A 24,034-nucleotide genomic window follows, 5' to 3' on the forward strand; every position below is an offset into this window, starting at 1 on the left:
GGGATTTACGGAGTCCATGCCAGAGAGGAGCAAGATATTTTACTAAAAGTTCAAGGACCTTATCTCATAGCTTGGACAATGGGATGAGGGGGGAGAAGAAGAGATATATGGTCAGTACAGAGGGTACAACTTAATAACTATAAAACATCTCTGTCCAATATTTCCCCTAGCACTTGGTATTGTTTTGGTTTTTTTAGGTTTTTGCAAGGCAAATGGGGTTAAGTGGCTTGCCCAAGGCCACACAGCTAGGTAATTATTAAGTGTCTGAGACCAGATTTGAACCCAGGTACTCCTGACTCTAAGGCTGGTGCTTTATCCACTATGCCATCTAGCCGCCCCTAAAGTATTGTTTAGTAAATGCTTTTCACTTATTTTCACCTCAAACTGTACTTGCTTCCGTGCTAGTGCTATAGGACATACTTATGTATTTGACTTTAGTCCTATCCTTCATTAGGGGAATTGATTTTTGGACTGAATAACTTCTTTGGATAATTTATAGTTTAGTTGCTTGAGACCCTGAGGGATCCAGTGACTTGCTAAGGGTCACACACTCAAAGGTGGGACTTGAATCCAGTTCTTTCCTGGCTTTCAAAACATAACTCCATACATTAGGGAATATGATTTAATCTTTACTACGTTCTCTCTCCCTACATCTCTTTCCCAATCCAAACCCAAACACAGTAGGCAATGAGTAGTTAACTGTAGAGAAGATCACAAATCCTTGGAATTCAGGGCCAGTAAGTGGCTGAGAGTAAGGTATAAAAAGAATGGAAAGGTAGTTGGGGGCTAGGTAATAAAGATATTTAAATATCAAGTAAAGGGTTTTGTATTTGAATCTGGGAGTGATAGGGATGGTGAGTTGGGCCTGGAGAAGACAACTCATATAACATCTCATTCACCTATTAGCTATGCAAGTGAACTGGGCAAATCACTTAATTTGTTTGCTTTTAACTCTTTGGAGAAGGAAAAAGACAACCACTCCAGTATCTTTGCCTAGGAAAACCCCATGGATTTTTATGGTCCATAGGGTCAAAGTTGGGTGTGAGTGAACAACAAGAATAGGGACAGGGAGCCCCTGGAGTTTATGGGGGAGGGGGGAGTATGTGACATGATCAGATCTATACTTTAGGAAAACCATTTTAGCAGTTGAATGATGCATTAAAATGAGGAGACTTGAGGCAGGAAATCCACTAGCAGGTTATGGCAAGGATGCTGGTGTGGGGTGATATACAGAGCCTACGTTAGAGGGGTGGCAATCTCAGAAGAAAGGAGGCCTGTTGGAGAGGTGGTACCGAGGGGGCTGAGAGCCAGAGAGATGAGGGTGACTTACTCCTAGGTTTTGAGCCGGAAGGACCAGGAGGATGGTGAGCCCTCTAAAATATTGCAGAGGGGGAGTTCAGTTTGGACATACATTAAATACCTGTGATCCACCTGGCACTGTTCTAAGTTGTAGGGATCCAAAGTCAAAAATGGAACGCTTCCTGCCCTGCAAGATACTCTCTTATGACTTCTCTTGAACCTGTCCTTTTTTCCCATTTGAAGAATCTCTACCCTCATTCAGCAGTTTTTTCACCTACCATAAGGCTTATAAAAACAGCCTCCTAACTGGCCCTCCTTGTCGGATCCCCCTCGGCCCCTTGAGTGGCTTTCCTGGGGCAGCGGCCCGACCCTGGCTCCTTCCCAGGGCTCCGGGCACTCGGCACCCTCGAGGCTCAAAGGGAAACTCCTGCTTGCCCCCAGCTCCTCCCTTGGGCCTGCCATCTGCCCGCGTGCTACCCCTAGTGTCGGCCCCCTCTTTTGCCCTTGAAGCTCCCCCTCGCACAGTGGGGTCCGGTGACCGGGCCCCCCAGATGCCTCCCCCCCGAGGGCTCTGGGGTTCCTCTGGGCTGGGGGTCGCTCCCCCTCGATGGCACTCCAGTCCGGGGGGCTCTTCTGGCGCCAGCGCGCTGCCAGGCTCCCGGCCGCCTCCCTTTGCCCCTCTGCCCCCGGGTCCTCCTGGCTGTCCCGGCGCCCCCTCCCCTGTTTTGCGGTAATGCCGGTGTACCAGGACCCCAGAGCCGGGCCCACGCTCCCCACCCCCCCCGCCCGGGGTCAAGGCGCCTTTCCCGCAGGTCAGAGCCGTGCCCTCTCGCTGCCAGCCGGGGGATGCCAGCCGGGGGCGCTGCCAGCCGGGGGATGCCAGCCGGGGGCGCCACCGCCCGTGCCGCGCAAGGGAGAAAGCAAAGCGGCCCCATCAGAGTTTCCACTTCCCCGTCGGGCTTCCTCCCGCGCCCCGGGCGCACTGTCCCTTTCTCCGCCTTCCCTCCGGCCCTTTTCCCTGCGCTCACTTTCCCCTCTCCCCGTCCCGCCCCGCGTGGACGCCGGGCTTGGGCTCGGGCGCCCGGGCCAGGCCTTGGGGAGCCAGGCGGCCGGCCCGCTGGCCCACTCCCACTGCCAGGCCGGCCGGGCGCCCCACGCCGGGAGCTGAGGCCGCCCTCCCCAGCCCCACGCCGGGGGGGGAAGGAGGGCCGGGCCGGGCCGGGCCGGGGCCAGAGCGGGCGGGAGCCCGGGGCCGGGGAGCGCATCCTCTCGCGAGAGCTCCCCTCGCCCCCACCCCCACCCTCTCCGCAGGTCTCACGTGACGGCGTGGGGGAGGGGGCGGTCTCGCTGCGGCGGTCACATGATCCCCGAAGCCGTCCGCCGGGGTCTCCTTGAGCTGCGGTAGCCGGAGCGCCGGGGGCTTCTCTGCGGGCCGAGACGTCGTCCGCCCCTCCGCGCCCTTAGCCCCCCTCCCCATCGGCGGCCAGCAGGTCGGGGTGCCCCTCGCCCCCCGCCGCCGCCGTCGTCACTGCCAACCGCCGCCCGCCCGGCTCCCCCAGCGCGCCTCGCGCCCCCGGCCCCCCGCGGCGCGCCCCCAGCCCGCCGAGCCGCCCCCCGCACCCATGGCTGCTCCCGGCGGCGCCCGGACGGCCCAGCGGCTGCTCTTGCTGCTTCTCGGTAAGATGGAGGCGGCGGGGAGGGGCCCGGCCTGGTAGGAGGACGGGCGCAGGCCGGGCTGCCGGCGGGGGAGGAGGGCCGGGCCGGGGCCGGGCGGCGATGGGCAGCGGGCCCCGAGGCCTCGGCCCGCCGCTCCCGCCGGCCTTCCGCGTGGAGGGTTTAAACCGAGGCGGGACCTGGGCCTGAGGCCCGCCGTGAGGGCCGCCACCCCGCCGGCGGGGACTGGAGCCGGGCCGGGCCTGAGGGCCGCCACCCCGCCGGCGGGGGCTGGAGCTGGGCCGGGCCTGAGGGCCGCCACCCCGCCGCCGGGGACTGGAGCTGGGCCGGGCCTGAGGGCCGCCACCCCGCCGCTGGGGACTGGAGCCGGGCCGGGCCGGGCCTCCCAGGCCTCGGGTTTCGCAACACCGCCCCCGCCCGTCCTGCGGGTCCCGGGAGTCGGCCGGATCCCAAGCCGCCGGGGGCTGGGAACGGGGGAGGATCCGCCACGGGCCCGGGGTCGGAGCGGGGCGGCGCCCCTGCCCTCGGGCGAGGCGCTCACCCCCGAGCCGGGCCCTCCAGCTCTCGGACGCGGACCGGACCCTTCCCTGCCTGCCTGCCTTCTCCTCGGGCTCCGACACTACACATACGCGGGGGGGCGGCCTCCCCTCTCAGATGTAGCCGGCCCCTGGGGATCTCGGCGAGAGGCCAAGGACTTCTTGGAAAAGGAGCTCAGCACCCATGATCATATTCCATCCCTATCTGTCAAACTCTTAAAACACGCTTTTAACTAAACAGTAGATCTATTCTCTCGCTCCCCCCCCACCTGTTGTTAACTTACTAACGGATCTCCGGGGTGGTTCCTTGTATTCCCCTTTCCATTACTTGTAAGTTTTCAGTGATTAGAATGTCTTTGGTTTTTCAGAAAGTGAAATGCGTGTAAATGCTTAAAGATATTCACACTCGTGAAATATCCCTTAAATCGAGTCACCTCCAAGCACACGTTAATGCTACTACTCTCTGTGGAGTAAAAGAATTCTGAATCATCTGTAGAGATGACCTTGTTCCAGTAGTAAATTTGAAACCATTGCATGTGACCGGTGAACCTTGCCATCCTGTGTAATTAGTTGCAAGTGGCATTGTTTGAACGAGTCAGCTATTTTGCCTTGCTCAAATACGATACCCACAATATTTTATTAGAAATTCTAACAAGCATTATAACTCATTTTTCCAATTTGTTTTCACAATTAACCTACTTGAATTTGGGAGAAAAAGACATTCTTTGCTCATACAATAACAGCTTGTTTCCTTTGTTGAATTTAGAAGCTTAGAGTATACCTAGAACCCAGGCAGTCTCTTGAAACCTTTTGGAAACCGGTGGCAAGATTAGAAATCAACAAATTGTCAGTGTCTTATTTCACCAAGAAATGAAGGATAGCATATATATATATTTTCAATTACACACCCTAAGGTGCTCTAATTGATTATATGGTTTAAATTCTTACTTTTCACTCAAAAATAATCCATCTCTCAACCACTCATTCCTTTTCCTGTTAAGTTCATCCTTTATGATAAATTTAGAAATTGCTTAGAGAGTAAAAGGCAGGAAAACTAATCTCTTCCTCAATCTGTGAATCAACAGGAAGAGAAATTAGACACTAATTATTTATTAAAATGCAGATCTGGCTGAAGTTGCCTGTTTCATTTTTGGGTGACTTTCTTAAAACCTCACATTGAAATAAGAAAAATATCCAAAATTACAAAATTGTTTTTTTATGTGGAAAGACTGTCTTACTTTCACACCTTGTGTTAAGAATTAATTTATTGAAATGAAATTTGACTTAAATGAAATGAAGTCTAGCAAAAAAGCAAAGGTCTTATAGACTATATTAAAGGAAAAACATTATATTCCTCCAACTGACTACTGTTAGTGTTTCTAATACAAGACCACTTTTTCACTGGACTAAGAACCTTAACAATTGACCCTTCCTTAAATGAAAGAAAAGTCATAATTTACCACAGGTTTATAATGTTCATTATTTTTTTCCCATTTTCCCATTAATACATAATTATACATCCATTGGGTTCTTTGTATCATACTAGTTACTTGGATAAACTTACTATGTATGCATTAACTTTGAATTGGAAACTTTAGCCAACTCAAATTTTCTTATAAATGATTGGCTGAATTCCCCCCCCCCAAAGGAAATTAAATGGGACTTGTTGTCAGGGTACATTTTTATTTGAATCAAAAGACCGGAATAAATAAATTTTTTTCTGCCAAAAGTACAATCAATCCTAGAATTTAGAGCTAAAGTACATATGATCTTCAGAATTGTGAAGGTGTGAAGTTTGTTTTTATAATGTATATACTCAGGAAAATTTTGTGAAGGTTAAGAGAACATCCACCATCAACAGCAGATTATATAAATTGGTTTCTCTGAATTTTTTCTCCTTCAATACATTCACAAAACAAGCAATTGTGTAATTTTGGATATCTTACTTATTTGAAAAAGCCATACTAAAATGAAATAGGCAATTTTCAGTCAAGTCAGCATTTTAGAATTTAAAGTATTAGGTTAACTTATTGCCTAATTTCTCTTCCTATTAATGCATAGACTGGGAAAGAGAAGTTTTCTTGACTTTTTAGTTTCTGAACAATATCTTAGTTTATTATAGAGACATATTTAACAGGATAAAGACTGAGTAGTTGAGAGATAGGTTATTTCTTGTGGGGGAAGTTCCAGCAACCCTTGAAAAATTATCAATAAATTTTTAAAAAGACTTAGGGCAGGGGCGGCTAGGTGGGGCAGTGGGTAAGTGGATAAAGCCCTGGAGTCAGCAGTACCTGGGTTCAAATTGGATCTTAGACACTTAATAATTACCTAGCTGTGTGGCCTTGGGCAAGCCACTTAAACCCCTTTGCCTTGCAAAAACCTAAAAAAAAAAGACTTAGGGAAAATTGGATAAATGTTCTGAGGAGGATTCTCAAAGAGATATCAAAGGCTGTTGGAAAGAAATAACTACCTACACCAAAATTATGAATTAGTTCAAAAGAGTAAAATAATCTTTGATTTTTATAGAAGAGTATAATTTAAGCATTTTTAAAAATTTTGATACCTTAAGTATCTTTAAATCTGCCTTAGAAACTTTCCTGAAATATGTTGAAATGTATTATATTGCAATTGTGAGATTTCTGGACAGCAAGATTATATGAACATGGTTAATAATTAGATGTGATAACCTCTCTTCCATACTGAGTTATTTTTTTTGCTTTATTTTAAATAAAAAATATAATTAAATGTGTATGCATAAGCATTCTAATAATATTTTGCTATCTCAGATTGAGAATTGAAAGCCAGAAAGGAGATGATAGAGCCAATCTAATCCCCACCTCTCATTTTACATAAGAGGAAGTAGCTTTTTAAAGGTTCAGTAATTTTCTAAGGTCATACCACAAGTTAGAACTTTGACCAAATCCAAATCTTCTGCTCCCATTGTTCTTTATTGGTTTTTATACATTTTTTTTGCAAGTCAATGGAGGAGTTGAGGCTTGCCCAAAAAGTGTCTGAGGTCAAATTTGAGCTCAGGTCCTGACTCCAGGACCAGTGAGTCCGATGCACCACCTAGCTGCCCCCTTATGCAGTTTGTCTAATCAAGAAGTTCTTAGTTCTGATCAAATTATAGAAAGAACCTATCCTAGTGAGTATAATTCTAAATTGGAACTTTTGCAATCATAGATAATAGGCTAGGAAATCCTTTCATTTTGGAGTTGTTCCAGAATGAACTAATATGGTATTTCAAGTCAGATTATATTAATTGATGAAAAACAGACTATACAGGTAATTCATTGGGGTTTTTTTTTGTCTTGGAAATAAAATTTAGTATTTGAAGCTACTGGAAGGAAAATTGATATAGTATGGTCCAGAATTTATATAGAAGTATCAAGTTTTAATAGAACATGTATTCTACAAAAAAATTCAAGACCCACCTGAATAATATGGAAGCTTCTTGAGGGCAAGACATGATTTATCTTGATATCCTCTGTACAGAGTACAGTAGGTATTCTTAATTGATTTGATTCCTTTCTGCTTTATTTTTAAATTGAAACTGCATTCTAGTAATATTTTGTTTTCCCAGAGATTGGGAATTGAAAGCTGCAAGGGACATGATGAGTCAATCTAATCCCAACCTGTCAAATCATTGAAACTCTGATCCTACTGTTAATTAGGTATAATTCTGGTAAGATTGGTGATAGAGAGGAAGGAACTAAACATTCATATAGTTCTTTAGGCTCAGTGCTTTTTTTGCAAATATTTCATTTGATCCTCTCCACAACCCTGGGAAGGAAGTGTTATTATCCCTATTTTACAACTCAGAAACTGAGGTAAACAGGTTAAGTGATTTGTCCAGAGTCACATTTTAGGCTGAATTTGAGTTCATTCCATCAGCTGCCTCCAAATTTGTAGTGCTTAGAGGGACTTTAGCTATAATCTTGTTTCCTAGTTCATAGCTTATTAGAGCTATGGTTCTAGAAAAATCAAGGGTGCAAGGAAGCTTAATGCTTAATATTCTGGGATCATTTAATGTACTTAGTAACAACCCCTGTACATCCTTGATCACTATTTAAGCATTACTATTACAGCAGTACTATTATTATATAACATCTATATTGTATGAGACAAAGAAGTTCAGTATTACTTTCACAAGGCAGGGAAGCATGGAATGTAGTACTATATTAAAGTTCCTACTCTACACCTTTTAAAGACTGAAAGACTGTTTAAAGATGGCTTTGGCTGATTAAAAATTGGGTGTCTAATCTGGAGAATGCTCAATCATTTGGACTTTGAACCACAGGCCATTGTAGTTTTTAAGTATTATAAGCGTGATACTCTGTTAGTTGCTGGTTGTACAAAATCAAGAGTGGAAAAAGTTACTGTTAAAGTCCCTCTGAGGATGGCAACATGAGTCAATGAATGAATGAAGGGAATGAATTTATTAAGCACCTACTTAGCAATTAGAATACAAAGAGAAAAGCAGAAACAGTTTCTGTTCTCAAGGAATTCACAATATAATGGGGAAATGACTTAGTTTCAACTGCAAGTCAGTTGGAAAATAGAGATGGCAATATATTTTATGTCATTTCCAATCATGAGATTATCATTTCTGGTGTTGAACCATTTGGCAGTGTCAAGGACTTTGATGAGAACTTTTGGGTTTTGCGGAACTTAATGAAGCACCTCTGCAGATAGAGGCCACAAGGAGTGGGGCTGCCTTTTGGTGGGCCCTTAGCTGTGGCTGCTGCTTGTGGTATTAAGGAAAGTGCACCCCTTCTTCACAGTAACTTCCTTGGGTAATACTTGTGGGACCATAACCTGTGATTTCTAGGACAGTCCTTTTCCTAAGACTGGGAGGTGGGAGTAGTCTCATCCTGTACATACACCCATCAGGATGGTCTGAAGGGGGATGTGGTGTTTGACTTGGCTACCACATCCGGTTTACCACAGCCAGGAGGCTTATGTGTGTGTGTGTGTGTGTGTGTGTGTGTGTGTGTGTGTGTGTGTGTTCAAAATAGTTATAAAGTAATTTTGAAGGGAAGTTAGTTACTGATAGGAAGATGTTCAGGAATGTCATGTAAATGGTTCCTTTTGAGCTGACTCTTAAAGGGAAATTAGGGAATTTGAAAATGTTAGAGTGAGGGAGTATGTTGCAGGTATGTGGGACAGCCACTGAAATAGCTGAGAAAATTTAGATGGAAGAGGGTTTAGGAGAGGGGCCTGATTTGGATGATAGTCCAGCAAGAGACAAAAGGAATGGTTAGGCAGCTAGAAGTGTCATGAAAATTCATAGAAAGGAGAGGCTCTGTGTGTGTGTGTGTGTGTGTGTGTGTGTGTGTGTGTGTGTGTGTGTGTATAGTTAAAGTTTTCAGTGTCAGATGCAGAGAAGTCAATAAGGATGAGGATTGAGAATGGCTAGAGGAGGCAGATTGAGACAATGATGAGGTCAGAAGACTAGAAAGATGAGAGATTAGGGGTGGCTAGGTAGCATAGTGGATAAAGCGCCAGCCTTGGAGTCAGGAGTACCTGGGTTCAAATCCGGTCTCAGACTCTTAATAATTACCTAGCTGTGTGGCCTTGGGCAAGCCACTTAACCTCATTTGCCTTGCAAAAACCTAAAAAAAAAAAGATGAGAGATGTTCAAAAATAAATTTCTGAAGACCAAAAGGAAAAAATTCCAATGAGGAAGAAAAATGGGGTTTTTTTTTTAAGAGACTGATTTGGAAACACAGCAAGACTCAGCTGGCAACTTAAAGGGGGGAAAAAGGTACAGTGAATGAAAGGAAGTCAGGTTAACCAGAAACTGAACAAAGAAATGTATATAGACCTGTAAAAAGTAGTGTAAGAAAATTCAAACCTCAAAATGAACTGAGGCTTTTTAAATTATATGGGGGGATGGGGGAAGATGAGCAAAGAAGGGGGGCTAGGACCTTTGCTTGAGGTTGATGGGATGTCAACAGAAAGAAAGCAAAGGCGTTTCTTGTTTCTGTTCTTCAAAAATGAATAAACTTTAACCTGGAAATGACAATAAAAAGGTATGGCCATAGTAACATGACTTAGCTATTCTTGATGAATTATTACTTTTGAGAATTCTCTGAGCATTGCCTATAGATAAACTACATTGCTGAATTTTGAAAGAATTGGCAGATATGATTGTGTAATAACACTCAGTAATATTTGAATAATTTTGTGGAAAAATAAGAGCCATCATGAGATTGGATAAAATCAAGTTTTATTTCTGTTTTCAAAAAAAAGGAAAGAATACAGAGTTTGTAAACTATAGATCAATGAACTTAATTTAAATTCCTTGGAAAATCATTAAAAAGGTAGATGGTGAATACCAGAAAGGGAAGCAATGAATACAAAAAAAAAGTGAACATGGCCTCATTTTCTATTTTTTTTTTGACAGAATAACTAAACATAGATGTGATGAATATTGTGGATGTAGTTTATATGTGGATTTTTGTTGTTCAGTTACTTCAATTGTGCCATGATTCTTCATGACTCCATTTGAAGTTTTCTTGGAAAAGATAATAGAATGGTTTGCCATTTTCCTTCTCCCAACTCATTTGACATGAGGAAACTGAGACAAATGGAGTGAGTGGGAAATGACTTAGCTAGTGAGTGATTGAGACCAGACTTGACCAGACTTGAACTCTGGGATTTGAATCTGACTCCAGATGTGACACTCTGTCTACTGTATTACTTAGCTGCTCCTTAAAGAATGTTTTTTAAAAATAGGAGTTCCAAATTTTCTTCCTGCTTTCTTCCTCTTCTCCCCTTTGAGAAAGCTAGCACTTTGATGTAGATATAGATATAGATTTTGTATGTGAAGTCATTCAAAGCATATTTCTTAGTCATATTGCAAAGTCATATTCTTTATTAGTCATGTAGACCCAGAAAAAAAAGAAAAGAAAGTGAAAATACTCTCTCTCAAAGTGGATAGCATTTATGTTGGCTCACACAGAGGAATATCTTAGTCCTTCACAGCTGATCATTATACAATATGGTTATTGATTTTATTAAAACTTTTGATAAAAATATTTCACACTATTCTTATGGAGAAGATATGCAGACATGTTCACATATAGGTTGAAACCTAATAGTGGTTAATTGTTTGATGTCTTTATGGCAAGAAGGTGTCCGGCAGAGTATTCCAGGATCTAGATTTGGAAAGAGTGCATTTTGACAGTTTTTTAATGATTGGGATAAAGGCAGTGATATTATGCTCACCAAAGTTTCTGAAGATAGAAAAGGTAGCAGGATAGCTTGCATACTTCCTGAAAAGTGACAGGATCCTGACAGGCTATATAGGTCTTATTACATAGGCAGTGATAAAAATTCAAGCCCACAAATTAAAAAAATGGGAGAGACATGGGTTGGCAGTGTTCTCAAAAGGATCTGAAGGTTTTTATGAATTCAGTATGAGCTAGCACTGTGATATAGCAAGCAGAATAAGTTAATACAGTCTTGGGCTACATTAAGAGGGCCATAACTTGGGACAACTAGGAGGCTCAGTGGACAGAGCACTGACCCTGGAGTCAGGAGTACCTGAGTTCAAATCCGGCCTCAGACACTTAATATATTATTACCTAGCTGTGTGGCCTTGGGCAAGCCACTTTAACCTACCCGGTGTGCCTTGTAAAAAAAAACCCAACAGAAAAAAAGGGGGGCTATAACTTCCAAGAATAGAGAGGTGATAATCTCATTGTCCTCTGTCCTTGTCAGACCTCTTCTGGAGTTTTGTGTTCAGTTCTGAATACCACGGTTTAAAAAGGATGGTAAGAGTCCTGAGGATGTGATAAGAAGATCAGTTGAAGGAATCTGGATCTGTATTTGAGAAAACACAGGAGGGACGTGATCTGCTGTGTGTAGTGATTTTTGAAGGGTTATCAAGTGAGGGAAAGTTTAAACCTGTTTCAGTATAAGTTGAAAAGAGGTAAATTTAGGCTTAACATCAGGAAAAATTGAAAAATTAGAGTTGTCCAAAAGTGGAATGGCTTGCACCTCTCAGTGCTAGATTCTTCTTTCCACCTGCCCCCCCAAAAGCAGAGGTTTAAGATTCTTTTGAGTTAGAGGATATTCATGTATGAGGTTGGACTAGGGAATGACTGCATATGTTTCTTTCTCTCAAATTCTGTGATACATGATTTTTTTGGGGAAAAAAACACCTCAGTTTAAAATAGCCTGTTTTCCAAAAGATAATTTTCATATAAATTCTTGATTTTTTCCCCCTCTTATTGACAGGACTCATACATGTTGCATCTTCAATATTTGTGGTGAGAAATGACACTGAAGCTGCATGCATAATGGCTAACTTCTCAGCTGTCTTTTTTATGAACTATAGCACTAAAAGTGGTTTTGTGGTGAGTAATGGTTCAAGATTTTAACAAACATTATATTTAGTCTTATTTTTTTTAGCTTTCAACAGTACTATGTTTTACTTTCACCAGCTCCTATGTTGATACTATTGTCATTCTTACTCTGAAATCTATTGCTGGAAAAGTAAAGAGGCTAAGGGTTTCTTTGACTAAAGTATACTCAGAAGACAAGTTTTAAGAAGTATTTGCTTCCCTGCCCTGGGGAAAAGTTAATTGGGATCTGAAGTAGTTATTGCCTTTGCATGAATATCTGCTCTTTTGCTCTATACTTTCTGTCTAGTGTATTTCAGTGAGAAAAATAGATTATAAAAACAAATTGGCAGTTTATCTACTACATTTTAAATCTTAGACACTTTTCTCAATAAGTAATTAAAAGCAGAAACAATGTTATTGGCAGGTAACTTTGTGATTTTTTTTCACTTATATAAAGTGGATTGCCATTCCTTTTAACATAACAAGGTGTGCAGTTTAAAATCTATACTAGCCTAACCCATTTTTTTTATCATTTTTGCTACTGTGTTTCATTTGAACTGTTTTTGACTTGGGGTCAATAAAGAGCAAGCCTTAGAAATCAGTGAATCCTGGGGTCATCTCCCAACCTCTGGGTCAATACTGATTATTTATAGTCAAATCACAACCTTTCAAAGGCAGCTGCTTACCTTAAACAACTGTTAGGGGACCAGTGCTGATCTGTACAGAATTCTGTACCTTTGAATTCACTTAATAAACTTTATTCTAACAAAGTTTCAATGTAATTGTGTTGTAGAATACAACTTTTGAACTTCCACAAAATGCAGTGTTATTGAATAGCAGCAGTTGTGGTAAAGAGAATTCTTCTAATCCTGTCCTAGTTATTGGTTTTGGAGAAGGACATTCTTTGACTCTGAATTTCACAAGGACTACAAAGAATTACCAAGTTCAACTATTAAGTTTTACTTATAACTTATCTGATGGAACTTTTTTCCCTAATGCAAGTGCAAGTCCCAAAGGTAAGGAAAAATGTATTTTACTAGTTTATGGAGAAAATTTTGGGAGGGAGCTGTTATGAAATTCTGCTATATTTGTAAATTTTTTTGTCATTATACAGAATTGAGTGTGGAATCCAAAACTAATATTCAAGCAGATATAGATAAAAAATACAGATGTGTCAGCAGCAGCCAAATAACCATGAATAATGTAACAGTTACCCTCAGTGACGTCACCATTCAGGCATACATTTCAAATAATAACTTCAGCAAGGAAGGTAAGTGCTTTTAATTATTCAATCATTTGCCTTGTTTTCAGTGACTGAACATTACTATGTTCACATTGCTTTATGTCTGGGTAAAATTGTGGATAAGCATTCATTTTGGCAGCCGCTAATAAAGTTGGCAAACTGCACTGTTTAAGGAGAGCCATCCACCATACCATCCCTTTCTTTTTAGCTATGTTGGCCTTTTTGATTAGGATTGGTGAGTCCTAGTTTAAAGGAGTAAAGTGCTGGGAGCTTGTGTCATCTCATTAGCTTCTGTTTGGGCCATTCCAAGTTTGTTTCTCAGTTTTGTACCTTTTGTTCCAGCCTTTTAGTTTTCTTTCCATTTCTTTCATGGATCTTAATTCCTAGTTTTTCTTGTTAGTCCTCTCATTTGACTTTTTTAATTTAAATCTTTTTTCTTTTTTTAGTTTTTTTGCAAGGCAATGGGGTTAAGTGGCTTGCCCAGGGGCACACAACTAGGTAATTTATTGAGTGTCTGAGGCCAGATTTGAACTCAGGTACTCCTGATTCCAGGGCCAGTGCTCTATCCACTGCGCCACCTAGCCATCCTATTTAAATCCTTTTTAATACTTTTTAACTCGTTTCATTTCTTTCAGAAACTTGGGTTGAATTGTAGCCCAAGCTGTGTTTTCTTTGAGATTTTGCTTGTAGATTGCTTTCTTTCGAGTTTATCTTCAGCTTCCCTGTCACTGTAATAATTTTTAATATATTAGGATTGGATTCTGAATTTCTGGAGGGAAGGCTGGTCCTGTTGCTGCTCTCTTGAGATATTGAGCTGTATATTGGGATCTTGGGGATTTCTTAGGTTCGGAATCTGCAAGCTTTCAGTTCTCCCAAAGTGGCCTAATCCAGGACAAAGTCTGATCATTGCCCTCCTACTCCTGAGTTTTGCAAATTACTGACCTGGGATTAGTTGTGTGAGCTTGCCCCGTTTGGAGTTTTAAAACTGCTAGATTCAGTAACTATCAGCTAGTTGGAACATTCTGCTGGTTCAGAGTGAGAGAATTGCAGGTTTCCCTTTGGTTTAAGATTCTTGCCCTGGTTATGCCACTTCAAGCTTCAAACAAGTGGAATCTGGAACTAAGACCTCACTTTGCTTCTGGAGTTAAAACCACATAATTGTTGCTTGCTTCTGAACTAACCTTAACTCAGAACCCAGCCTAGGGCTTGAAATTATTCCTCAGACTGGCCTGGATCTGTGTCCCTGCACTAGAATATTGAGCAGCAGAATTGCCAGTTGGAACTCTCCCTGTATCCTGCTTAAGTTTATTCCCCTCTATTTTGGATCTGGAACCTCTTCTTACCTGTATACAGCCTTCCTGCTAGATCCCTTCACCTGGCTCACTGAAATTTTTTTTTTTATTTGAGATTTCCCAATCACAATTAAATCTAATACATTTTATGGGTATGTTTGGAGGAGGTTGGAGAAGTAGACCTTTCCTGGGCTTCTTCACTAATGCTCCTCCATCTTGACTCCCATTACCTTACAAAAGCAAGCAGTCTAAATACCATTATCTTGTCTTATTTATGAACTTTTTTTTTTTTTGTAAGGCAATGGGGTTAAGTGGTTTGCCCAAGGCCTCACAGCTAGGTAATAAGTGTCTGAGGCCAGATTTGAACCCAGGTACTCCTGACTCCAGAGCTGGTGCTCTATCCACTGCGCCACCTAGCCGCCCTTCATCTTATTTATGGAGAAAAAATCCCTCATCTTCATGAGTAGGTCTAGAAAATAATTTGGAAACTTGCTATAGAATTTTAGATTTGAAGAGGTTCTTACAAGAAAAGACTTTAGAAAGATTTTTGGTTTGTCCATGGTCACTTAGCTTAATGGTACAAGTAGAATTAAGAGTTTGATCTTAAAAAAGTTTCATCTACCTATTCTCTTTCTAGTCCATTGCCTTTTTTTATTTCATCCGAGTTCCCTTTCAGTCACTAGTTAGTTGTATAATTTTAGGCATGACACACACCATCTCAGTGTGACAATTTTCTTCATGTATAAAATAGGAACCAGTTATAATTTGGACTGAGTGCCTAACCCAAAGCTAGGCAGTGTCTGCCCTTCATAGAAGACTGAGGGAATAAAATCCAATAGGCATAACTAATTTACCCATCTAAGAGAATTCAGCTGTGGTATTGATTGCAAATTAGCCTTAAGAAAATAAGTGATGGGGCGGCTAAGTGGCACAGTGAATAGAGCATTGGCCCAGGAGTCAGGAATACCTGGGTTCAAATATGGTCTCAGACACTTAATAATTACCTAGCTGTGTGGCCTTGGGCAAGCCACTTAACCCCATTTGCCTTGCAAAAACCTAAAACGAAAAAAAAGTGATCTCTGCAATTGGAGTTGAAGTTGAATTGTACTTTTGGAGGAGGAGGGTCCTCCAAGGAATTCTTTGTGTGTGTGTGTGTAAGGCACTGGGATTAACTGATTTGCCCAGGGTCACATCTAGCAAGCATCAAGTTTCTTAGGCCAAATTTGAACTCGAGCCATCCTGACTCCAGTAGTCTATCCCTGCGCTATTTAGCTGCCCCCCCCCCCCCCGGAGGGTTTCTTTATTGTTTTTTTTATTAAAGATATTATTTGAGTTTTACAATTTCCCCCTCAATCTTACTCCCCCCCCCCCAGAAAGCAATCTGTCAGTCTTTACTTTGTTTCCATGTTGTACATTGATCCAAATTGAGTGTGATGAGAGAGAAGTCACATCCTTAAGGAAGAGACAAAAAGTATAAGAGATAACAAGATCAGACAATAAGATATGTTTTTTTCTAAATTAAAGGCAATAGTCCTTGAACTTTGTTCAAACTTCACGGCTCTTTATCTGGATATAGATGGCACTCTGCAAGGTGGGTTTCTTTAAAGCATGAACCTAGAAATGTGTAGGAACAGAAAATTTTTTTAAAATTTTTTTAGGTTTTTTTTTTGCAAGGCAAATGGGGTTAAGTGACTTGCCCAAGGACACACAGCTAGTGTCTGAGGCTGGATTTAAACTAATGTACTCCTGACTCCAAGGCTGGTGCTCTATCCATTGCATACCTAGCCGCCTCAGAAAAAATTTTTGACTTTGTAATTTCATTTTAAAGAATAAGGGCAGGAACTATCTTGACTACCAAGCAGACTGAGTGCAGCTGGTCTCGGAGGGCTTTGCATATATTGTTGTGCTTTTGTGGGTGGTGTGGTTTGCATTTTATTCCTGAATGGGTATTGATTTCTGTATGCAGTGTTTTTATTGGCTACTTCAATGCAGAATTTAAAGGTTGAACCCCACCCCTTACTAAGGGAGCTATTTTAAGTTGGGGGGGGGTGTGATGAAATTGTGTTAGGAATTTTGTTGGAAAAGATACAAGAAAATGTTTCCATGTTTAAAATGGTAGAGTTAAATAATTGTGAGGAACTAAATGATCTATAAGGCCACAAAAGTATAGAGTTGGAAGGTCCCTTAATGGTGATCTAGTCTAATCCATGCCTGAAAAAAATCTTTGGCACACCTGTAAGTTTATTTGAAGACCTTGCTGGGTGGAGGGCAGGTGGACAGGATGACCCATTCTTTTCCTTTCTATTTTGAGGTCAAAAGTAAGTGTTTATCCTGTCAAGCCTACACATCACTCATAGGGGCAAAGCAGATCAAATCTAATCCATCTTCCATATTGATAGCCTTTCAAGTATTTTGAAGACAGTAGTTTTTACCATCTCTCTCACTCTCTTTCCCATCTGTGTTTCCAGACTAAATCTCTCTAGTTCCTTCAGATGATTCTGATGTGGCATGAAATCTTAAACAATTCTTTGAAATTGTCCTTAACTAGCTTTTCTGTATTCTTTCTAAAAGTAGGACACATAATTGAATCCTAGACTCCTGATAGGTCTGCCTGAACCATAGTATAGTAAATAGGTCTATTACCCATCTATTTTTTTGTTATCCTAGTATCACATTAAATTTTTTTGAATACTATATCACAGTAAGTCTGAAGTTAATTCAATCTTTTTAGTCTTAACTATCCAGCCAGTTCAGAATACATCTACTTATAATATCTAGCCCATATCTCTCTCTCTCCATTTTTACTATGTAAATAGTATGAGATATTTGATCAGTCTGTATTTTAAAAAAAATTTATGGATGGGAAAAAAATCCATATGCACATGCATATCTTTAAGTTACAAAATTTCCTTCCACCCTCCCTTCCCCTCAGCAGCAAAGTCAGGTTAGCAGTGTATATGCATATTTTTGATAAACATGTTTACAGATTAGTTATTTTTGGTATGAGGAATTAGAATTAAGGGAAAGAGATGCATAAGAGATAATTTTTATAAAGTGTTCCTCAGATTCTGAACAGTTGGGTTTTTTTGTTTTGTTTTTCTTCCTCTGGATGGGGATAATATTGTCCATAGCCAGTCTAATACTGTTATCCTAGCTCTTTGAACTGCTGAGAGGAGATGCTTGCATTAAGGTTGATCATCTCATAATGTTACTGGTTTGGCTTTTTTTGCAAGGCAAATGGGGTTAAGTGGCTTGCCCAAGGCCACACAGCTAGGTAATTATTAAGTGTCTGATACTGGATTTGAACCCAGGTACTTCTGACTCCAGGGCCACCTAGCCGCCCCACATAATGTTATTGTTAATGTGTACATTGTTCTCTTGGTACTGCTCCCTTCGCTCAGCATCAGATCCTGTAAGTCATTCCATGCTTCTCTAAGAGTCTGACCATTTATGGTTTTTTGTAGAGCAATAATATTCCATACTATTCAAGCATCAAAATTGTTTAGCCATTCCCCAATAGATAGGCATCCCCTCAGTTTCCAATTTTTTGCCACTACAAAAAGAGCTGCTAAGACCATATTGGAATATGTGGGATTTTTCCCATTTTTCATAATTTAATCTGGATATAGACCTAGAATTGAAGTTGCTGGGTCAAAGGGTATGAACAGTTTTATTGCTCTTTGGGCACAGTTCCATATTGCTCTCCAGAATGATTGGATCTGTTTACAACTCCACCAGCAATGCATCAATGTCCAAAATCTTCCTACAGTCTTTCCAGTATTGATTATTTTCCTGTTTTCTCATCTTGGCCAATCTGATAGTTTATGAGGTGATATCTTATTGTTGTTTTAATTTGCATTTCTCTAATCAATGATGATGATTTGGAGCATTTTTTCATATGATTTCATATATATATATATATAAATAGATGATAGTTTTAATTTCTTCATTTGAAAACTATCTCTTCATATCCTTTTGACCATTTATCAATCAAGGAATGACTGGTAACCTTGTAAATTTGATGCAATTTTCTATATGTTTTAGTAACTAGACCTTTAGGACTAGTTGGAAAGATTGTTTCCCAGCTTTCTACTTTCCTTCTAATTTTGGGAGCATTGATTTTATTAGTGCAAAAACTTTAATTTAATGTAGTCAAAATCGTTCATTTTGCAGTTTATAATGTACTGTAATTCATGTTTGGTCATAGATTTATCTCCTTTCCATAGATCTGATAGAATATTTCTTGATCTACTAATTTATCTATGGTGTCACCCTTTAAGTCTAAATCCTGTACCCATTTTGATCTTATTTTGCTATAGGATGTGAGATGTGGGTTTATAGCTTTTGCTATCAGAAGCTGATGATTGAAGAAACCATCAGAAAAACTCCCTAAGAAAAAGTCTACAGGGATGGCTAGGTGGCGCAGTGGATTGAGCACCAGCCCTGGAGTCAGGAGTACCTGAGTTCAAATCTGGCCTCAGACACTTAATAATTACCTAGCTGTGTGGCTTTGGCAAGACACTTAACCCCATTGCCTTGCAAAAAAAACTAAAAAGAAAAAAGAAAAAAAAAAGAAAGTCTTCAGGTCCAGATGGATTTACAAATGAATTCTACCAAACATTTAGGAATAATTAATTCCTATTCTACATAAACTATTTTTAAAAAAATAGAAGTTCTGCCATACTCCTTTTATGACACAGACATAGTGCTGGTACCTAAACTAGAAAGAACCAAAGCAGACAAAATTATAGACCACTCTCCCTAATGATTCTTTTTTTTAGGTTTTTGCAAGGCAGATGGGGTTAAGTGGCTTACCCAAGGCCACACAGCTAGGTAATTATTAAGTGAGGCCGGATTTGAACTCAGATATACCTGACTCCAGGGCCGGTGCTCTATCCACTGCGCCACCTAGCTGCCACCTAATGAATTTTAATTCAAAAATCTTAAATAAAATTTTAGCAATGAGAGTACAGCAAAATTATTACCAGGCTACCACACTATGATTAGGTAGGATTTATACCAGGTGTTCAGGGTTGGTTCTATATTAGGAAAACACTCAACATAATTGAACATATCAATAGCAAATCTAACAGAAATCCTCTGATTATCTCAATAGATGCTGAAAAAGCCTTTATTAAATTACAACATCCATTCTGTTAAAAACCACTAGAAAGTATAGGAATAAATGGAGTTTTCTTTAAAATAATCATAAAAGGGGCGGCTAGGTGGTGCAATAGATAAAGCACCGGCCCTGGAGTCAGGAGTACCTGGGTTCAAATCCGGTCTCAGACGCTTAATAATTACCTAGCTGTGAGGCCTTGGGCAAGCCACTTAACCCCATCTGCCTTGCAAAAATCTAAAAAAAAAAATAATAATCATAAAACCATCAACAAATATATTTAATGGGATTAAATTTGAAGCACTTCTAATAAAATCAGGGATGAAGCAAGTATGCTCATTATCACCAATGCTATTCAATATAGTATTAGAAGTGCTAGCTATAGCAATAAGAATAGAAAAAGAAATTGAAGGAATCAGAATTGGCAATGAGGAAGCAAAGCTTTCACTCTTTGCAGATGATAGAATGGTATACTTAGAGAATCCGACAAAAATCATCTAAAAAACTCCTTAAGTAACTATAGATAACATTAAATACTTGGGAACCTACCTCCCAAAACAAACCCAGAAACTGTGCCAACACAGTTCTCAAATAAAATAATTGGAAAAATGTTAATTGCTCATGGTTAGGTTGAGCTAATATAATAAAAATGACAATTCTACCCAAATTAAATTACTTATTTAGTGCCATGCCAATCAAACTACCAAAACTACTTTACCAAGATAGAAAAAAATATTAACAAAATTCATCTAGAACAACAAAAGGTCAAGAATAGCAAGGGAACTAATTTAAAAAAAAACATGGAAGGTTACCTAACTGCCAGATCTAAAACTGTACTGTAAATCTGCAGTCATCAAAACTGCTTGGTACTGATCAAGAAATAAGAGTAATGAATCAGTAGATTAGGATTGATTCAAAAGAAACCGCAATAAATGACTACAGCAATCTACTATTTGACAAACTCAGTCTATATTTTGTATTTACTTACCTGTGTTGATATTGTACATATCCTTTTTACACTGCAGAATGTAATCTTAGGATCATAGAATGAGAGTTTCAGAGGACCTTAAAGGTCATCCAGTCTAATCTCCCTATTTTACAGATAGGGGAAACTTTCTTGAAAAAGTCAATCCAAGGATGAACCGAAATCGAGATAGAAACCTAAGTCCTTTTATTCTAGAAGGCAACATTTTCCCACCATACCTGGCTGTCTCTGTTGAGGGCAAGTTTTATTTTTGTATTTCTAGAATTTGGAACCAGTGCCTGGTATGCAGTAGGTGCTAAATGCTTTCTTCAAATCTAGGTGAAATAGATGTACAAAATTCCCCCATCTACCAATTTAGTAATCCCTACTGAAAGAGATAAAATTTTAGACACTACCTGTTCCTGAAAACCTACTGTGCTAGCTCTTTGTGGTCACTTGTTTCTTTTTTGAGATTTTTTATTAACCACTCCTCTCTGAGCCATTTCTGATGACTGAAGGTTCCCTCATTCCCCCTCACCTTCCCTCTCCCCTTCCATACCATTGCGAAAGCTATTTCTTGACTCTTACATGAATTCTCTTAGCCTATTCTACCTGTCCTTTCCCTTTCTCTCAGTTCATTTCCTTTTCACCCTTTGATTCCATTTTTTTTACAATATATTGTACCTTCAAATTTAGCTCCTTCCTGTGCCTTGTCTATATATCCTCCTTTTAACTATAATAAATAAGAAGGTTCATATGAGTATTATCAATATCATCTTCCCATTCAGGAATACACACAGTTCATCATTAAATCCCTCATAATTTTCTCTTCTTGTGCACTGTCTCCATGCTTCACTTGAGTCCTGTATTTGAAGATGAAACTTTCTGTTCAGCTCTGACCATTTCAACAAGAACATTTGAAATTCCCTTGTTTCATTGAAAGTCCATCTTTTCTCCTGGAAGAGGATATTCAGTTTTGCTGGGTAGTTGATTCTTGGTTGCATTCCAAGCTCTTTTGCCTTCTGAAACATTATATTCTAAGTCCTATGAGCCCTTAATGTGGATGCTGCTAAGTCCTGTGTAATCCAGACTGCAGCTCCACAATATTTGAATTGTTTCCTTCTTCTGGCTGCTTGTAATATTTTCTCTTTGACTTGGGAGTTCTGGAACTTAACTATAATGTTCCTGGAGGTTATTTTTTTTTGGATCTCTTTCAGGAAAAGATTGGTGGATTCTCTCAGTTTCTATTTTGTCTTCTGCTTCTAGGATATCAGGGCAGTTATCCTTTAGAAATTCTTTAAAAATGAAGTCAAGGCTCTTTGCTTGATCATGACTTTCAGGTAGCCCAATAATTAAAAAATTGTCTCTCTTGGATCTGTTTTCCAGATCAGTTTTTTTTTTTTTTAGGTTTTTGCAAGGCAAACGGGGTTAAGTGGTTTGCCCAAGGCCACACAGCTAGGCAACTATTAAGTGTCCAAGACCAGATTTGAACCCAGGTACTCCTGACTCCAGGGCCGGTGCACTATCCACTACGCCACCTAGCCGCCCCCAGTTGTTTTTTTCAATGAGATATTTCACACTTTCTTGTAGTTTTTCATTCTTTTTTTTTTTTCGCTATTCCAAATATTTTAATAAGAGTTCTCTGAAAGGCATTTAAAACACCAATTTGTGAGGATAAACTCCATTGGAGAGAGAGAGAGAGAGAGAATATACAGAATGCAGGTAACCATGGAGTTGAGGAATTTTCTTGATTTTGGGCAGGAGCTGAGAGTCCACTGCTGTCTAATCAGCCTTGCACTGCTCTGTAATCTCATATTTCTCTTTCTCTGTGTCAAAAATCTCTCCTTCTTGGTGTCTGGGTTTACGGAGCCTCTTCTTCTTAAAGTAAGCATCAGTAAGATGATTTGGAATTTTTACACCAGAAAGGTTAACCCTAGTAGAGGTGGCAATGACAAATTTCTGATGGGTCCTTTGTAGAGGAACCCGATTGATGGTCAGAGGTCCAGTCACCAGTAGCAAACCACTAGCCAGCTGCTTCAGGAAAACCACACACTTGCCCCTGTGGCAGCCAGTGAGCATAATCAGAACTGTGCCTGGGGTGATGCTAGAGAGAAGTTTCCTCACATGCTGGCTGAAGGGTTTTTTGCCATGACTTAGGAGTTTTCTCGGCACATCTTCAGTAGGGTAATACCTGGGCATTTTGTGAATCTTTACCACTCGGTTTCCTCCATTTTTATCACCACCAACTGGCTTTGAGATAGTAGCAGGCACCCTGTCTTTCTTTTTCCTTTCAATCTGGGTTTTTGGTGTAGCATATTTCTGCTTGTACATGGCTCTGCGGGAATACATTGCAGACCTGGAGTATCTGCCGATCCCTTGGGCCAAGACTGGGTTTCGACTGCAATGCTTTCGAGGTTTTTTCACCACCTTTTCAGTCCCATCTTCCTTTTTGGCCTTCCTTTACTTTTTTCCCTTTCTGACCTTCTTTTCCTTTGGAGGCTTTGGGGGGGGGGGGGGGTTGTCCACCATCTTGAGAGAAGGGGAAAGAGCGTTTTTCATTCCTTTGATAATGTTTTATTGTGTCTTGATTTCTCACAAAGTTATCAGCTTCCTTTAGCTCCATTCTACATTTGAAAGAGTTTTCTTCAGAGAGCTTTCTTATCTCCTTTTTCATATGGCCAATTCTACTCTTTGAGTTATTTTTCTTATTAACTTTTTGGACTGTTCTTTCCATTTGACCTAAACTGGTTTTTAACATATTGTCTTCTTCAGCATTTTTTGGATCTCCTTGACTATGCTCCTGACTTGTTTTCATGTTTTTCTTGCATTGCCCTCATTTCTCTAACTAATTTTTCCTCTACCTTTCTTACTTGATTTTCAAAATATTTTTTGAGTTCTGCTATAGTTTGAGCCCAACTCCTATTTTTCTTGGATGCTTGGACTTTCTCATCTTAGTGTGTGTGTTTTAATTTTCCATGGGACCAAAGTAATTGTCTATGGTGAGGTTCCTTTTTTTTCTGTTTATTCATTTCCCCAGCCTGTGCCCTGGTTTTGGGGTGCTTCTCAATCTTTTGAGCATTATTAGGACACCTCCCACAAGGACCTCAGTTCCTTCGAGCTTTTATGAGAGGCTCTAACTGCTCTCCTGGCCTGTGTTTTGGTCTGTGGATGACCAGAAGACCTCCCCTCTGCCCTGGAGCTGTGAGGAAGGTCCCTGCTCTATGGCAATTGGGGGCCCCAGACTGCTACCAGGGAGTGAATATGGGCAAAGCGCCAGAGTCTTGTCCCAGGAGCAAAGGAGAGAGAGACCTGAACAGTCTCCCTCCACCTTCTGTGGACTGAGTGCTCTGGAAGCAGCTGCCTAGCAGCTCCCTGCTGGGTGGCTCTGTGTGCCTGCTTCCTTTTTCTGGGATGTGTGCTGTCCTGAGGAGTGCCATGCTAGCCTGAACTTCATGCTTGCTCTGGCAGTTTTCCCCCGCTGATCTTCCAAGTTGTGCTTGGGGTTCCCTGCATTGGTAGGTCAGGAAACAGTTTCTGCTGCCAGGAGCCAGCG

General features: G+C 40.9%; 1 protein-coding gene and 1 pseudogene across 1 annotated transcript in view; one reads left to right on the top strand and one right to left on the bottom strand.

The window, feature by feature from the left end:
- The first annotated feature begins 2,650 nt into the window (after positions 1-2,650).
- The window catches only part of LAMP1 (lysosomal associated membrane protein 1), a 36,863-nt gene continuing 15,479 nt past the window's right edge, over positions 2,651-24,034 (top strand). The window contains exons 1-4 of the mRNA XM_074192087.1: positions 2,651-2,976; positions 11,757-11,875; positions 12,657-12,879; positions 12,978-13,133. Coding sequence (XP_074048188.1) covers positions 2,922-2,976; positions 11,757-11,875; positions 12,657-12,879; positions 12,978-13,133 — 553 coding nt within the window. The 5' untranslated portion in view covers positions 2,651-2,921. The remainder of the gene's footprint in view (positions 2,977-11,756; positions 11,876-12,656; positions 12,880-12,977; positions 13,134-24,034) is intronic.
- LOC141491298 (large ribosomal subunit protein eL6-like) lies at positions 22,135-22,845 on the bottom strand (annotated as a pseudogene).

Source organism: Macrotis lagotis, chromosome 6 (assembly GCF_037893015.1).
Source record: "Macrotis lagotis isolate mMagLag1 chromosome 6, bilby.v1.9.chrom.fasta, whole genome shotgun sequence".
NCBI classification, from domain to species: Eukaryota; Metazoa; Chordata; class Mammalia; order Peramelemorphia; family Peramelidae; genus Macrotis; species Macrotis lagotis.